The sequence below is a fragment of the Acinonyx jubatus genome, chromosome A3 (assembly GCF_027475565.1).
Source record: "Acinonyx jubatus isolate Ajub_Pintada_27869175 chromosome A3, VMU_Ajub_asm_v1.0, whole genome shotgun sequence".
Lineage (NCBI taxonomy): Eukaryota > Metazoa > Chordata > Mammalia > Carnivora > Felidae > Acinonyx > Acinonyx jubatus.
In genome coordinates, this window is record NC_069388.1 from 108,403,852 (window position 1) to 108,421,496 (window position 17,645).

General features: G+C 36.6%; 1 protein-coding gene across 3 annotated transcripts in view; it reads left to right on the forward strand.

The window, feature by feature from the left end:
• STRN (striatin) overlaps window positions 1–17,645 on the forward strand; it is a 92,799-nt gene that overhangs the window by 69,312 nt on the left and 5,842 nt on the right. For all 3 annotated transcript variants that reach the window (XM_027033550.2, XM_027033552.2, XM_053201031.1), the window contains 7 exons: window positions 3,046–3,221; window positions 5,326–5,373; window positions 6,160–6,281; window positions 9,355–9,522; window positions 11,202–11,342; window positions 15,765–15,869; window positions 17,492–17,578. In XM_027033550.2, the coding sequence (XP_026889351.1) occupies window positions 3,046–3,221; window positions 5,326–5,373; window positions 6,160–6,281; window positions 9,355–9,522; window positions 11,202–11,342; window positions 15,765–15,869; window positions 17,492–17,578 (847 nt within the window). The remainder of the gene's footprint in view (window positions 1–3,045; window positions 3,222–5,325; window positions 5,374–6,159; window positions 6,282–9,354; window positions 9,523–11,201; window positions 11,343–15,764; window positions 15,870–17,491; window positions 17,579–17,645) is intronic.

Sequence of the window (17,645 nt, forward strand, 5' to 3'; positions counted from 1 at the left end):
AAGGTTTAGTTTTCTTTTTATTTAACCTTCATGAAGTTCTTAGACCTTCTTGGCTTAGTATGTTTTTCTCAGTTTTATATAAAGTTCTCAGCTATTTATCTTCAAATACTGCTTTTACACATCTCTCTTTCTTCTCCTTCTGGAACTCTAGTTATATTGTTAGAACTCTCTACATCCTCTGTCTCCTGCTCCCTTTGTTATGTATTTTCCATCTTTTGTCTCTATACTTCACTCTAGATGTTTTTATGACCCATCTTCTGGTTAACTAATTCTTTCTTCAGTTATGTGTAATGTGTAATTAAACCTATCTACTTAGGTCTTACATTGTTTGCTTCTAGAATTCTTTTTCTATAGATTTATTCCAAAATTTACAATGTTGTCTTTTATCTTCTTGAACACAGTAAGCATGATTATGTTCCCAGTTGTTTTCATTAAGCTGTATAATCTTGTGTGGGCATGGTTATTTTTTATTGTGTCCAAATAACCATACTTGAAAAAATGTCTATAGAAATAACTTTAGGCCTAGGATGATACCTTCCCCCAGGGAGTATATTTTAATTTGCTTCTCTCAAATGTCTGTAGCCAGTAGAAATCTGGATCACCTCATTTCAGTTTCAGTTTTTCAGATGATTTAAAGCTGATCTGCAGTCTCTGTAAGGGCTTTTGTTCTAGTTCACGCTTCTGTCTAGGATGCAACCCTTTGGACTCAAAACCCAAAGCACAGTGGTTCACCAAGCCCCACCTTCTTGGCAGGCCCTGGACACCAGTCTGTATCTCCTTGCACTGCCCAAGCGTCAAAAGCACAGCCTGACCTCTCAACCATCCCCTCTGGAATCAGTAAATACCCTCTGGGGAGAAACAACTCCAAATATCAGGCTCACCTTTTTAGATTTCTGTCTTCCCCTAAATCCTGGCCTCCTTTTTCTTCACTATTTTTCTGGTTCTCCATTTAAAAATTATTAGCTCTGCTTTTCTACTTGTCCTCAGTACAGACTTGATCCTAATGGTCTAGTCTACATCATGGCTAAAAGCAGAAGTTCCCATGAGATACTTTTGTCCTCTCTATACGTACCTCACAAAGATTTTGTCCCATATGTTACAGAATTCAGTCATGTCTCTAGACAAATGTCATTCTTTTTTTTTTTTTTTTTAGCTGTTGTTAAAAACTTAGTGTTATGTCTGTGTTTCTAAAAGAAGTCTCTAGTTCTAATAAATATATTAGTAACCTACCTCTGTGTAACAAATTGCACACGACACAGCTTAAAACAACATTTGTTACAGTTTCTGGAGGCCAGCAATCTGGGGCAGCATAGCTGTGTGGTTCTGGTCTGTCATGTGGTTATAGTAAGCATGTAGCAGGGGTTGCAGTCTTAAATGAAGACTTGGGAAGATCTCCTTCCAGGCTCTCTCATGCAGTTGTTCAAAAGCCTTGGTTCCTTGCTGGCTATTGGCTAGGGACTGGTTTCTCACCCAGGAGCCTCTGTGTGGCGTTCTCGGTGGAGCAGCTGGCTTCTCCCAGTGTGGGTGTACTTGAAAAGAGAGTGAGCAAGAACACCCAAGATGCAAGGTTTTATGACCTGATTTTGGAAGTAATTTGCCACCACTTTTGCTATATGTTATTGGTCACACAGAGCAACCCTGTATTGTGGCAGGGGACTTCACAAGGTGTAAATATGAGGATGTAGGGCTGATCAGGAACCATCTTAGTGGCTGTCTACCACATTAAGACGTTCAGAAGGAATTTACTTGTTTTTGTATATGAAAATATTTCAGCTCTTCAATAAGAGCAGACAAGAGTCAACTTAGTTGTTCTGCTTCTCCCCCTGCTCCACGCACCCCCAACCCCCATGCAAAGATAACCAGCCCCAGATCTTATAGTAGTTCCTTGCATCGTGTGTTCTGTCTTCTTACTGTTCCAGTTGTGACCTGTTCTATCCAAATTTTTCTGCAGACTTTTAAACTTCTGGGTCCTAAGTTATAGTTTGTATTACGAGTGTAGCCTCTTAAGTCAGGCTATTTGGTTTTGAATCCTGAGTCTTCCACTTGCTAGAGGGAACTCATTCAGCTTCTCTTTTCTTTACATGTCTGGTCCTTAAAGTGGGGATAATGTTGATTCCTTCATAGAGCTGTTGTGACACTTAAGTGAGTTAATGCATGTTAAGTTTTTGAAAAATGTATAAAGTAACGAATAATGCTCAAAATAGCAGTTATTATTAGTATTGGTTTTTTTTGTCATTGTAAGTATGGCAATATTTCTTCAGTGTGTTAACCAATATGTGCCCTACTCGTGCTTAAATCTAGAATGCTTGTTAGTCATGGAGTGTAAAGTAATATGTGATAGGATATGTGGTGCTAGTGTAAAGTTAAACATGAACCTCTTTGGCTTTGCTGTTAGTTGGAAATGAAAAAAAAAGTTGGAATATTCTTGGAATGAAAAACTGCATTTTTTCAGTTGTTGAGATGGAGTCTGTGTGGAGAAAAGCAAGATAATGTTGTGTTTTGCAAATGGAATTTATTGTTTTGTAACATCTGATTGTCTCTTCCAGGGTTAACATTTTATGTTTCCAGTTTATAAACGTTGTTACCAATTTGACAAAGAAAATTTAGCTTTTCATAGAAAGTACTGAAAATCTAGAAGTAGGATCATATTCTATAATGTTAATAGGTTATTAAAGGTAACTTAGTTTTCAGGTTTTATCCCAAATTAGTTTCTATACTATAATTTAGGTTGAAATTACTTGTCTGTTGTTTTTTTAAGTCATCCTAGTAAAGACCCATTCTTGTTATTTAGTCTTCTTTCAATTTTGAATTATGTTACTTGTTTTTATGTTGTGTATTCATTTATATTTCTTCAAAGAAAACCACTGTTGACGTACTGTTAATTTTGCCTTTTGATTTGATTATTTGCATTTAGAAATTATATTGTTTTGACAATTGCACAATGTGATGATTTAATGACAAATCAGCAGGAATTAATGTTGAAATAGAATTTTTTTCATGTCCTGAACCAGATGTCCGGGTATCTTTCTTTTGTTTCCTTAATAGATAGCAAACAATAAAGATGCATTGAGGAAGACATGGAACCCTAAGTTTACATTACGAAGTCACTTCGATGGCATTCGAGCCCTTGCTTTCCACCCCACTGAGCCCGTTTTGATAACAGCATCAGAGGATCACACATTAAAAATGTGGAATTTGCAGAAAACAGCCCCAGCCAAAAAGTGAGAATATTCTACTTTAACTGTATTTGAGGGGTTTTTTTTTTTTTTCAGTTTATTTATTTATTTTGAGAGAGAGAGAGCGTTCATGGGAGGGGCAGAGATTGAGGGAGAGAGAGAATCCCTAGTAGGCTCCACACTGTCAGCACAGAGCCCAACACAGGGCTCAAACCCACAAAAGGTGAGATCATGATCTGAGCCGAAATCAAGAGTCAGATGCTCAACCAGCTGAGCCACCCAGACGCCCTGTATTTGAGTATTTTAATTATCAGTTTTCAGCAGAAAAGTACTTAATTATTTGCTATTAAATTTCTCAAGTATACCTTCCAGCTTTTTCTTCTTTACCATGTCTCACATAATTAGAATTTTTCCCTTCTTACTCACAATCTGATATCAGGTTGGAAAACTAACACTGAGGGAGAAATAGTATTATCTGATAGTTTCCCAGAGCTTGTGAATGCTGTTTACAATCCTTACACAGTATTTTAAATGGTTGTCATATTTGTGGATTCCCTTGTCTATATTGAAGGTTTCTACTGTTGTTGTAAAGAGGTGTAGGCGTGTCATCATTCCCCAGCACAACCTTGCCATATTATTTATTAGGTTTGGACTTAATGATGTGGAAGGGAGGCTGATTGAGGGGTGAAGGACTGTTCTTTGGTATTGTCTTTTGGCCTTGACCTTTTAGGTACTTTCCATACCTACCAACATGTATAGACTGAAAGGCACTGTTATTCCTGTCACTTAACTGCTATTTCTTCCCTCAGCCCCTCGGTTCCTCTCTTAAGCATGAACAGACATGAGTTGTTATAATCTCTTTTATCAGTGACCAAGCTAGTCCGGGTCCCACTTGGTAGGGTACTTACTGGAGGTCGCTCTCCTGTGTCCTTGAATCAGATGGTCCAAACCTAGCATGTGCCAGTAATGGCCCTTCTCTGGTGTCAGGCACTTCTGTTATTGGAAGGAGAAATAAACATGAACTGGCAAAGATTATAGAAGTTTTACTACTGATAGAGGATATCTATTGCCAAGTTTAAACGAGATCAGCGAACATTCCTGCTGTGAGTCCTACATAAACTTGATAAAATACTTGATTTATCAGTCTTCATCAACCAGTTCAACCAGATCTTGCTAAAACCAAGTGACTTCTCATAAGGATCAGGTATCTTCAGCAGAGAGTAATTATTTCTTTGTTATAAATCGTGCCTTTTGTCTTTTTAGTTCTCTGGCCACGGCATCTCATTCGACCAAAGAATGTCAATGTCTCATATATTCTTGACTAAAACTTAGAAAAATATTGAAACAAGTTTCTTAGCTGGTGATAGCTTAGGAACAATATCTCCACATGTAAATAACAGTGACCTGTTTACCTTTGAGCATAAAATTTTGGAAATGCTTGAGGAGAGAATCATATAAAAAACTGTAATACAATATCAGAAATGGTAAGTAATTGACTTTACATCCAGTTTCCATTAACAGTCATGGCCAGTATTAGTGTAGAGTATCTATACGTTCAGTGTTCTGATTAATGAATAAACTGATGACTTGGACAACTTTTACAAGTATCGAGGACAGATATCTTAACCTTTATGGAAATGCAAAGAAATTAAAGTGCCATGTGCTGAAATCCTGCTAATGCTTGTTTCTAGCCTAGTCTGTTTTACATGTAGACTTTTATTTAATCCTGTGAGTATTTGGTATTATCCTGATTTTTCACTTTTGTTTTAAATATGTAGAGGAATCTGAAGTTCCAAAAGAATAAATAATTTGCCTGAAGTTAGCCAGCTAATTGAATCCAGAAATTTATCTCCTCAAAGCCTATGATGCTCTTTGAGTGTGACTCTCTCTTCCTTTAGTCAAATAGACTATGATAATGCTGAGAACACTACAATCAGGTATTATTACTAAACTACTACTAAACAAGTGTTTCTTGAGGCCACAAAAATATGTGATTGATATCAGATAAGCTGTCTTAGGTGTCCTAGGTTGAGAATGGTATATTACCACAGTGTTGGTATTTCTAAAGGCAATTTTGTGGCATATATTCAGGGCTACTGTTTACTACTGAAACTTAGAGTGGTAAAAGTCCTCTCTCTCTTGGATTTAGGAGTACATCTCTTGATGTGGAGCCTATCTATACATTCAGGGCTCATAAGTAAGTATGTGCTTTTTCTTTGTTTTAAGTCAGCATCACTGTACATCAGCCTGATTAGAGTATTTTATTTTCTTTCCCTTAAATATTTGTGTTATATATTTTTTGTATTTAGTAGCTTTTTTCTTTTGTAAATGTAAAAGAAACTGGCAGATAATACAGTGTTAAAAACAAGTATATCACTACCAGAGATCCTTGCTAAAATTAGGTTTTATTTGGATAATGTTTAAATATGATATCTCTCTTGCTTAAAATAAGTTGATGCAGTAAGGGTTAAATATTATAAATCCTGACCTTTGTTTTCCTTAAAGATAATATAGATTAAAAAAACCCAAGAATTTTAAAATTATGAACACATATTGCATGCTGCTCATATTTCCACATAAGCTTAAGGGTTATACTTATTCACTTGATTTAACACAGAGATTGGCATTTTTTATAGAAAGGGTCGGATAGTAAATACTTTTTCAGCTTTGTAGGCCATATATTTTCTGTTGTATATTTTTGTTTTTAGTTCAGTTTTTTTTACAACCCTTTAAAAAAAATGTAAAAACCATTTTTAGCTTGAGGACTGTACAAAAACAGACCACTGGCTGGATTTGGCCCACAGGCCATAGTTTGCCAACCTCTGGTTTAGCAGCAGAAGAGAGATGTGCGATGCTTCCATAGTATTTTTATTCATCGTAAAAAGCTGAAACATAGAAACCATATTAATTAAGCACTCTTATTTCTAACAAGTCCTATTATCAGATTGATTTGGGGGAATAGAAATTGCTTTTTATCTCCCAGAGGACCAGTGCTCTGTGTGGTGCTGAGCAGCAGCGGCGAGCAGTGCTACAGTGGGGGTGCCGACGGACTGATCCAAGGCTGGAATACCACCAACCCCAACGTCGATCCCTATGACTCCTACGGTAGGTGTTTCCCCCAGGATATGCAAGAATAACTTGTCTTCCTTTTACACATTTTACATAGCATATATAAGGATAAAATGAGATATGTTAATAAATTGGTAAAAGACAACAAGGTCTTTATATGGTTGAAAAGGACTCTTGTATTTAGGAATCAATTTGATATATGATGTTAAAAGAAAAAAGAAACAAAATGGGTTATTCCAGCAAAAAACAGTTCCCACCCTCCCAGAGTTTTGTTGATTGGAAATGGTGGCTATGACTGACCATCGTTTTCTTCATTTTGGGCATCTGTACATTACTTGAGACATTATTACACATTTCATTACTGTTCTTGACAAACAGCCTAAGGAAAATTAATGTTGGCATCATCTTCTTGATCAGTTACTGGAGTGTGTAGAGGGTAATGATTTTTAAGCTCCATGACACCAAAATACTTGAAAGGCCTTAAAAATTAAGAAGTGCCTTTAGTCTTGGGAACAGTACTGTGAAACATAAATCCACATGATAATCTATCTCTAGATTTTACCATAAATTCTTTTGCAAAAACTGTTTAGGAATGACTCTTTTGGTTTCCTCTTATATTCTCAGATTTTAGAATGGTATGAAGTGTCGTATTTGTCCTAAAACCATATTTTCCTCTTCACTTTAGATTAATTTTGCCACCAAACCTAAGTAAAGATAAATTCGATAAACAAAAAATTTTCCCAACATATATTTAATAAACATTTAACATGTATTTTGTGAAAGGTAAAGCCCCTCTCTCTCCCCGGGTCTCTTAAAAATTGATCTGTTCCATATTTTTCCTTACTTCCTTTATCTCTCTATGAGAGGATCAGTTGTTCTGTCCCAAGGCAACCAGCCCTTCTCCTTTGGCTCTTGACCTCATTCTCTCTTGTTTCTTTTGAGACTGCACTTGATTTGTTCTTGCTGTCTCTCTTGCTCTCATCTTAAGCCTTGCCCTCTTTTCTCTCTTTCCACCCCCTCCACATATAAGTAAATCCAGCTAGCTTCTCTCCTGGGCAAGGGGAAGCCTTTTCTTGACTTCATTTCCCTCCCAGGCTTCTGTTTAGTCTCTGTTTCCCTCATCATCTGTATGTGTGTCTCTTTGGTGGTTGTGACTAGAATACACAATTTGGAGTTACTAATTCCATGTCCTTTCCCCGGGCATCATCCCTCTGCAGTCTGTCTTCTGGTCATTCCCCTTAAATATACCAAGATTATCAGTGACTACCTGATTGGCTGATCCAAGGGGTATTTTCCAGTCCTTGTTTTTCTAGACGTATTGGCTATCTGAAACTGTAGAACATTCCATTCTTGTTGAAATTTGTCCACTATTGGCTTCTGTGACAATTTGTTTCCTATCCTTCATAAACTTTTATTTTTCTCACCTTAGATACTGGCATTTATCAAGGCCCACACCCTATTCATTCCTTCTTTTGTATGCATATTCTTTGGTAGACTGAATCCACCTCTATGGTTTTATATGCTGTTGACTCATAAATATCTTCTGTAAGCCTCAGACTGCCTACAGAACATTTCAAAGTCACCATCTCATTGTCCATAAATCCCCGCAAGTGCTGTGTTTCTTCTCCCATATATTCTTTATGAGATGGTGGCACCACCACAGTTACCCAAGCTAGAAACCTAACAGTTATCCTTGTTGCCTTGTTCTGTTTGCTATCTGCACCTTATTAATTTCCTAGTAATTAGTATTTACCTAATATTAATTACCTAAATATTCCTTGAATATAGCCCTTCTGCTTTGCCCCCTTTCCCAATGCCCTCCCCTAGGTGTTCATCATCACCCCCCCAGACTGCTGGAACTGTTCCCTTGCCGTCATCTGGATTCTGTCCAGTCTGTCTTCTGCACTACAGTGAAGGCTACCTTATTAAATACCTACTTCATCCTACTGCTCCTGGAAAACCCCGTAGTGGTTCATTTTGCTTTCAGAATAACTCCCAACTACCTTGATATGCTGTAGAAATCCCACCTTAAAGTAGCCGCTCTCCTCTCATCTGTCTGTCTCCAACTTCACACTTCAGTGGTGCTGAATTGCTTGTAAATTTCCTCACATGTCGTGCTTTCCTTCCTTTGTGATTTTGCAGGTGCCGCCTCCTTTGCCAGCAGTGGCTTCCCTGTAGTTTTGACTGGCCAGCCCCCGTAGACTCTAGGTGTCATTCTCTCCAGGAAGCTTTCACTCAACCCTGTTACTCTCCATGGATACAATGTCAGTCACTGTTATTGTACTTATCACAACATCTTTTGAGACCAGGATAGCACTGTGTCTTAATTATCTGTGTGGCCCCAGCATCTAGCATAGTGCCTAACACACCGTGTCTTCAATAAATATTTTATGATATGACAGAGTAGAGGACAGATAACATTGACATTTTAAACTTAACATGTGTGAGCCATCTTGAAAGTACTGCTTCATAGAGTCACTGTGAGGATTGATAATTACAGTTTCCAGTTTGACTTTTGTCATGAAACCGTGCTAAGTGAGCCTCCTTCCCTTCATGCACATCATTCACATGTCGGTTAGTGCTGTTAGAGGGGAATACCTGTATGTCTCAGTTCGTGTCCACCGTGAATTCCAGGGACCTGTTGCTCCCAGGAATAACTGCCATTCGTAGTGCGGAGATACAGGAGGCTGGTCTGAAGAAGTGTGTCCAAAGTGCTGACAGAGCTCAACGAGGAAAGGATCTCTGTTCATTTCCTCGAGGAATAGTTGTGACTTCTCTGAACGCAGATTAAATTCAAATGATGTGTGTTAACGTGCTTTTTAAAAAATCTAGACAAATGGAAAGAAGGGAAGGAGAAGGAAATACCTGATTTTTTTAAGGAGAGAAATATGTACTTTAAAATTTTAATTTATAAGTCCTAGACTCTGCATGTGCGTATTTCCAAGCCTGTTTTTAGTTACTGCAACATTTCAGAAGAGTAATAGAAACTAGGAAGCATATTTTGTGCTGTTATTAGACGCTTTTGTTTGTATTTCCTTTCTCTGGAATCTGAGTTACCTTTATGATTTGTTTTTTTCTCCTGATTTTGCATTCTTGCTATTTTGTGTAGATCCTTCTGTTTTAAGGGGCCCTCTGCTGGGCCACACCGATGCTGTCTGGGGCTTGGCTTACAGTGCTGCCCATCAGCGCCTGTTGTCCTGTTCAGCAGATGGCACTCTCCGATTATGGAATACAGCCGAGGCTGCTCCAGCCCTAAGTGTATTTAATGATAATCAAGGTATATGCTTTTTTTTTTTTTATCATTCAACTGAATCTTTTATAAAGTGTCTAATTCTAACAACAAGCAAATAAATAAGTAAAGGATTCTATAAACTCTTAAAGTTTAAATTTAATTTGAAGGGTTTTTTTTTTAAGTAATGAAAGCATATTTGTTTGAATTTCCAACTTATGATTTTTAAAAGCATAGTGTTCAGTGAAAGAACACACATTAAAAAATGTTTTTTAAATCAAAATATAACATCTACAGTAAAAATGGATATTGAAGACATGTCTTACTGGGTTTGACAAATATATAACTCTTATACCTCTCAAGATCTAGAACCTTTCCGTCACCTCTTCAAAGTGTCTTTGGGTCCTTCCCAGCCCCTCTTCCCATTTCCAACCAGCGGTATGATTTCTTTCATTACAAATAAGTTTTATCTGTGCTAAAATTTCATAGAAGTGAAATCATATAATATGTACTCTTTTTATATCTGGCTTTTTACTCTCTAATGTTTTTGTGATTCATCCGTGTTCTACATATCAACTTATTTATTTTTATGTTTAATAGTATTTCATTAAACCATTGTGTTTATTTATTTACCTTTTGATGGACATGTGGGTTGTTTCCAGTTTTTGAGTATTATGAACAAAACTACTATGAACATTCATTATTTATTTATTTATTTATTGAGCTAGTAAAGAGCTAGAAGTAGAATTGCTGGGAGTTAGAAGTGGTTTTGTGTGTTCAACTTTATGTGAAATTGCCAAACTTATCCAGAGTGGCTGTGCCATGTTATACCACTGACAGCATGTATGAGAATTCCAGCTGCGCTTCATTCTTAATTAATTAGCAATTGGTGTTATCAGTTCATTTAGTTTTAGCCGCTCTGGCGGGTGTGTAGCAGTGTTTCATTGTGGTTTTAATTTGCATCGCTTTGGTGGCTAATTATTGTGAGCACTTTTGTGTGTGTGTGCTTATTAGCTATTAATGTATCTTCTTCTATAATATACAGATTTTTAAACTGCTTGCTTGCTTTAGATTTTCAACCATATAAAAAAATCAGATTATATTCATGTATATGTACACATGATATGCATACATATCATTCTATTCTTTTATGTTTGTAAGTACACTGTAAGTTTAACTAAGTTTTATCCTATTCTAGATGATAAATAAAGTACCTTCTTTATTCTTGAGCTGTTTTAACTTGTGTCTGGGTTTTGATGAGTTGCCTGCATTTGATATTTGCATGACTCTACCAGTAAATAATAATTTGAAATTTTATTTTTTTAATTCCGTATTTTTGATGAGTTAGAATTCCTCATAAGAGATGGTCTCTTAAAGAATTCCCACAATGCCACTCTAAGCCTCAGGTAAAAGTGGAAGCAACAAAACTTGTAGTCCAGAAATGTTTTCCATTTATTTTCTGAGTAAAGGCCTGCATTCTGTGAATATATTAGCTGAGTAACAGGTAGAAGACTTGCTGAACAGGTAAAGATAATAAAATAGGCTGGGGCTAACAGTAAAAAAGAAATAATCTCTACTGAATGGCTAATGAGCTAATTTTTATTCTAATGTTGAGCCTTCTTTACTTCTTAAGGAAATCTTGTGACTATTTGTTTTGCTATATTATAAGGACATTTTCAACTAGACCCTCTGATCGCCATTCTCTGAATATGTTCTGACTCTCTTAGAATTGGGAATCCCTGCGTCTGTGGATCTAGTGAGCAGTGACCCGAGCCATATGGTAGCATCGTTCAGCAAAGGATATACAAGCATCTTTAACATGGAAACGCAACAGCGCATTCTCACTTTAGAATCCAACCTAGATACAAGTATGTATACCAATTTTAAGTATTCTTTGGGTCAAATTTTTAAACTTTCTCAAAATTATAATTACTAGAGTCACTACAAAAAATACTTGTTATTATAAAGAGTTCTGCCTTTTAAATCACAGAACACAGTTACTTGGATAAAATGATTTACAATTGATTTTAAGACTTTAAATTTATGCACATTTATAACTATCCTGTTTGGAATAGCATTTGAGCTATTCCAAAGAGGAGTCAAGTCACATCCCCAAAGGCAAAGGAATTAAAAGCAAAAATGAACTGTTGGGACCTCATGAAGATAAAAAGCTTCTGCACTGCAAAGGAAACAATCAACAAAACTAAAAGGCAACCGACAGAATGGCAAAAGAGATTTGCAAATGACATATCAGACAAAGGGCTAGTATCCAAAATCTATAAAAAAACTCACCAAACTCCACACCTGAAAAACAAATAATCCAGTGAAGAAATGGGCAGAAAACATGAATAGACACTTCTCTAAAGAAGACATCCAGATGGCCAACAGGCACATGAAAAGATGCTCATCAGGGAAATACAAATCAAAACCACACTCAGATATCACCTCACTCCAGTCAGAGTAGCTAAAATGAACAAATCAGGAGACTATAGATGCTGGCGAGGATGTGGAGAAACGGGAACCCTCTTGCACTGTTGGTGGGAATGCAAACTAGTGCAGCCGCTCTGGAAAACAGTGTGGAGGTTCCTCAAAATATTAAAAATAGATCTACCGTATGACCCGGCAATAGCACTGCTAGGAATTTACCCAAGGGATACAGGAGTACTGATGCATAGGGGCACTTGTACCCCAATGTTTATAGCAGCACTCTCAACAATAGCCAAATTATGGAAAGAGCCTCACTGTCCATCAACTGATGAATGGATAAAGAAGTTGTGGTTTATATACACAATGGAATACTACGTGGCAATGAGAAAGAATGAAATATGGCCTTTTATAGCAACGTGGATGGAACTGGAGAGTTTTATGCTAAGTGAAATAAGTCATACAGAGAAAGACAGATACCATATGTTTTCACTCTTATGTGGATCCTGAGAAACTTAACAGAAGACCAAAGTGGGGGGGGGGAGGGGGGAGGAAGAAAAAAAAAAAGGTTAGGGAGGGAGCCAAAACATAAGAGACTCTTAAAAACAGAATAAACTGAGGGTTGATGGGGGGTGGGAAGGCGGGGAGGGATGAGCACTGGGTGTTGTATGGTAACCAATTTGATAATAAATTTCATATTAAAAAACAATATGGGGATAAAAAAACAAAGAGGAGTCAAGTTTTATACCAAATGATTAGTTTTCAATTCTGTTTGAAGAAAGTAATATTTATTCTGAATATAAAATAAATCTGTTTTTCATTTCTCATAATTTCATTTTTTAAATCAATTTAGTTTGTATTAATAATATTATTTGACACAGCTCACTACTGATTAGACTGTAAATCAAGTTGTGTCTCTTAAAATCTCAAATATGAAGCTTCTCATTGGATACAGAAAGTCAGGAAATAATTTCTCAGATTGTGAAAAAGATACTGTAGAATCTTTTTGATTTTTGGCTTTTTAACCACTGCTTTCTGTCTTTAGGCTTAATCCAGACAATTACATTTTAGGTTGCAGTTGACAAAGGAAGCTGTGTACATATATATTGTTGTTTTAATCTGAGAACTAGCTTTAAAAATAATTACCATGGTGTGTGTGCGTGTGTGTGTGTGTGTGTGTGTGTGTGTGTGTGTGTGTGTGTCTGTCTGTCTGTCTCTCCCTCTCCCTCTCCCTCTCCCTCCCTCCCTCCCTCCCCCCCCCCCCCCCCCCCACTCTTTTCCTTGCAAAAATTTCCCTCATTCCATTTTGGCTTTCTTCATTTTCTCTTCCCGATCTGTTGGCCTTTGTTTTTTTCTGAGGTCTTAGGAGAATTGTTTGGAGAAATACACACGAATAGAGTTTTGAACTATTTGGATGTAAAAGAGAGGGGTGAAAAAATAAAAACTGATATTATGGAATAAGAAAAGGAGAAACTTTTTTTTGTCAATAAATAATAGGTTTTAGACTCTCAATCAATTTAAATATATGACTTAAAGGTACAGTAGTAAAATACAGATAACAATATGAAACTAAGAAGGATGTGAACATTTTTGGAATTACCTTCAGAAATTGTAGTCAATTCTTAGAATGTCCTGAGTGGTAAATACTGACTTTAATGACTGCTACAAATTAATAAGATGTCAAGTCTGGTGGATGAGATGGATGAACTAAACTCGGCAATCCCAATTTTCTCTTTAAGTGTGTGACAATAAAGTCATGTGACTTTTTGCCTGATACTAGAAACATTTTCTGAAGAAAACTGCCAAAAATGTTTTGAACAAAGGCAACATTATTGGAATAAGTGATAATTACTTTGAGTTATAATAATAATATGTCCTGACATTTTCTTTTTTAAATATATCCTTTTTTTTTTTAAATGTTTATTTACTTTTGAGAGAGAGCGAGTGAGTGTGAGAACACAGGCAGGGGAGGGGCAGAGAGAAATGAGAGAGAGACACACACAGAATCCAAAGCAGGCTCCAGGCTCCGAGCTGTCAGCACAAATCCCGACATGGGGCTCGAATCCACGAACCTCAAATCATGACCTGAGCCTAAGTCGGACGCTTAACTGACTGAGCCACCCCAGGTGCCCCTGTCCTGACATTTCCTAAATTATCAGTTTGATTACTTTAGAGTTGTATAAATTATCAGTTTTATTACTTCAGAGCTGTACTTTTATTCTTTTCTACTGTGACTACCCCTGCTTATTTATTTTTTTACTACATTGTTCTTTTCTGTAATTTAGCAGATTTTTAAAAAACTAAAGTTCAGACCAAAAACATGTTTCACGGTAACAGTAAATTTCTTATAGAATTAAAAAGGATGGAGGTTTTTGTTTTAAAAATCAGAGTAGACTCACTTTCTGTTCATTAATGTCAGTGGTGATTTGTGATAAAGTCAAAGGTATTTGAAGCAGGTAATTGAGGTCTTGTCAGTCCAGTGAAAAGTAAGCCATTTCTACATTACAAGCTGAATACAAATACTTGCAGGAGTTTTTTAGATTCATTGTTCAATTTATTCCTAGTGTTCTTTGCATTTTGCTTACATGTCTGATTTACCATTAAGTGGAGAAACTTCCTTAAAAGTATTACTAAGTAAAAACTCTTTTGCTTCCTTCCATCATTTGATTTCTATCATAATTATTTTCTAGATCTCAGCATAATTGAAGCTATTCTCAGAAACCTCTCTCTCAGAATACATGGGATATTTTACTTAAAGTATTTCTTTTCTTTTGTTACTCTCCTGCTAGATCCTACAGAGGATAATGCTCAGTGGTATGTTATCTCTGGAGGAAAGAAAAAAAACAACAACAACAACTACAGGCTGAGCTTTGAAACTAAAGTCTTTGTTAAGGACCATTTAAATTGAGTATAACTGAGCTTACTCCACGTGGTCAAGTGACTTTTTCTTTTATTCTTAGATAACAGGCTGTTAGTACTGGAAAAAGATTACCTTCAGTTTTTAAGATGTCATATTTTTAGGGACCACAAGAAAATCCAATAGAGTACCCTAATATTACCATTATTTTTATCTATATTTAGCTATATTTTCTATTATGTGAATGTAAATTCGTAATAACTTTACTAAGATTTAAAATGTTTAACTCTTTTTGAAATAATTTTAAATATGCAGAGTTTCAAAAATAGTACAAGAACTAGTTACATTTCACACGGATTCATCAGTTTCTACCATGAAACAGTTCATGTACTGTGATACGGGCCTAATGACATGTGGCCTGCTTCTCTCATTGTGCGTATAATTGAAATTCTTTGAAAGTTACTGTATAGGGCACAAAAAATACTGTTAGGATGCTGACTATTTGAAGATTCCAAACACGGTAGACTGTCAAATGATAACCATTTCTATTATGATGAGAAAGAGAAGATTATACATTTCAGAAGCTCTCTTTGTCATATTTGTCTTCAGATGATAACCATGTGATAAAGAATATCTAGAAAGAGTGGAGATTTAAATTTGGTTATCATCTACTTGTAAGTAATGATGGAACTTTATTAAAGCTGCAGAAATATCATAGATCATCAGAGAATGAGAAATGTCTGTGGCCCCACGCTCAGCGCTAGGTGGCACCCATTGATTGCAGGTGGTGGAAAAGAAAATTCTCATTTGTAAGTACCTCTACATTTGTCAGTATGGTATTGTTCAGGCACTTCTTCTTTCCTAACATTGATATTGAGAATACAGTCACAGAATAAATTAAAGACATATTAAAGTCACAAAGTCTCATAGGTGAGCATTCAGTCCTCTTAAATGAAGAAATAGTAGCGTTAACTAACTTTGTTGCTCTTTTTTTTTTTCTTTTTTGCAGCCACCTCTTCCTGTCAAATAAATAGAGTCATCAGCCATCCTACTCTTCCCATCAGCATCACTGCTCATGAAGACAGGCACATCAAATTCTATGATAACAACACAGGTAAGTGTTTATTACAGAGTGATCAGTGTTAAGATAAATAAGTAAAACCCACTGTAAGTAGGCTGACTTGGGTGTCTGTTAGTGGCTATATAGTCTAGGAATAAGCATGGAAACAAATACTCTTCCAGCTCAGTTTCTGTTCATTCTGTCCAAATCTGCTAAGAACTAGTCTTCATGATAGCATATAAAATCATCTTAGGTTATTTAAGTCATTTACTTAATGTTTTATTTATTTTTGAGAGACAGAGTACAAACGGGGGAGGGGCAGAGAGAGAGGGAGACACAGAATCCAAAGAAGGCTCCAGGCTCTGAGCTGTCAGCACAGAGCCCGATGTAGGGCTTGAACCCACGAACAGTGAGATTCACGACCTGAGCCAAACAAAGTTGGATGCTTAACCAACTGAGCCATCCAGGCGCCCCTCATCTTAGTTTATTTAATAATAAGTAGATACTATGTTTTGGCCCTAGCACCAAGGTTATCACTAGGGACACAATTGAAAAGGTCATTCAAATACCAATAAAATTGATCTTTTGCTGTGAATATGTTGGGGAAAAGTAGAAACATGTTAGAAGTAAGAGGCATATGATCATTATATTTTGTTTAAAATTGTTCAAGTTTGGGGTGCCTGGGTGGCTCAGTCAGTTAAGCATCTGACTCTTGATTTCAGCTCTGGTCATGATTTCACAGTTCTTGAGTTTGAGCCTCGCTTCATGAGTTTGAGCCCCATGTCAGGCTCCACACTGACACTGCGGAGCCTGCTTGGGATCCTCACTCTCTCCCTCCCTCTCTCTCTCTCTTTCTCTCTGCCCCTCCCCAGCTCACAGTTTCTCTGTAAATAAGTAAACTTTAAAATTGTCCAATGTTGGAGAGCCTTAGTGTTGGAGATAGAAACCCCTAAGTCATTTGTTTTTTTGATTCAGTTTTCCATAGACTACTCTTTTCGGTATTATAATATTGACTATCTGGTCCTGATTGATTTGAATTACTATATGTAAGGTGGGGAGGATATGTGGGCTTTCCCATTTTTTATTAGCTTTCATTCACTAGTCAGAAGGAAATTCCTGAAGAGCTGTGTTCAGAGGAAAACACTCCATATTGGCAGCCATATTTACCTGAGTATCTGCTATTAGCTTTGTAGATATATTAACTTTTGCTGACTTTGCTTAGCTGTGAGTAATGAGTAATTTAATATTTTAATCCCTTTCCATATGTTGTTTCCACCAATATTGTGGCCAGGTTTTCCCTCTGTTCCTTTGTCTTTCCGTCTCTTCTGTTCTCACAACCCATATAATTTGCCTGTAGCTAAAGGATGCAAAGTAGGTGATTCATGTCTTAGTCTTAGTTAATGAACATGGCTTAAGGGAATATTTGTGTATAAATGACTGACTTTTATATTGCTATTTGAAAGACAGAAGTATAATCTGAAATTTAAGCTTTTGTTTCTCATTACCATGGCTAGAGCAGGAGGGAGACACATTGTTTTAGCTGTGATGGAAAAAGCTATTGATGCAGTAAGTACACAGAGAGGGGTGACTGGAGAAATCAGTGTAACATGGTGACTGGCGTATGTTCAGGATGAGGAAAGCTGTTAATAAAGAGTAACAATCTCTTTTTCCCAAAGGCAAACTCATCCACTCCATGGTAGCCCATCTAGAAGCTGTTACAAGTTTAGCAGTTGATCCCAATGGCCTGTACTTGATGTCTGGGAGTAAGTACATCAACTATGGATTATTTATTTATCCTTACTATTTTCATGTTAATGTAATTTTTCCTTT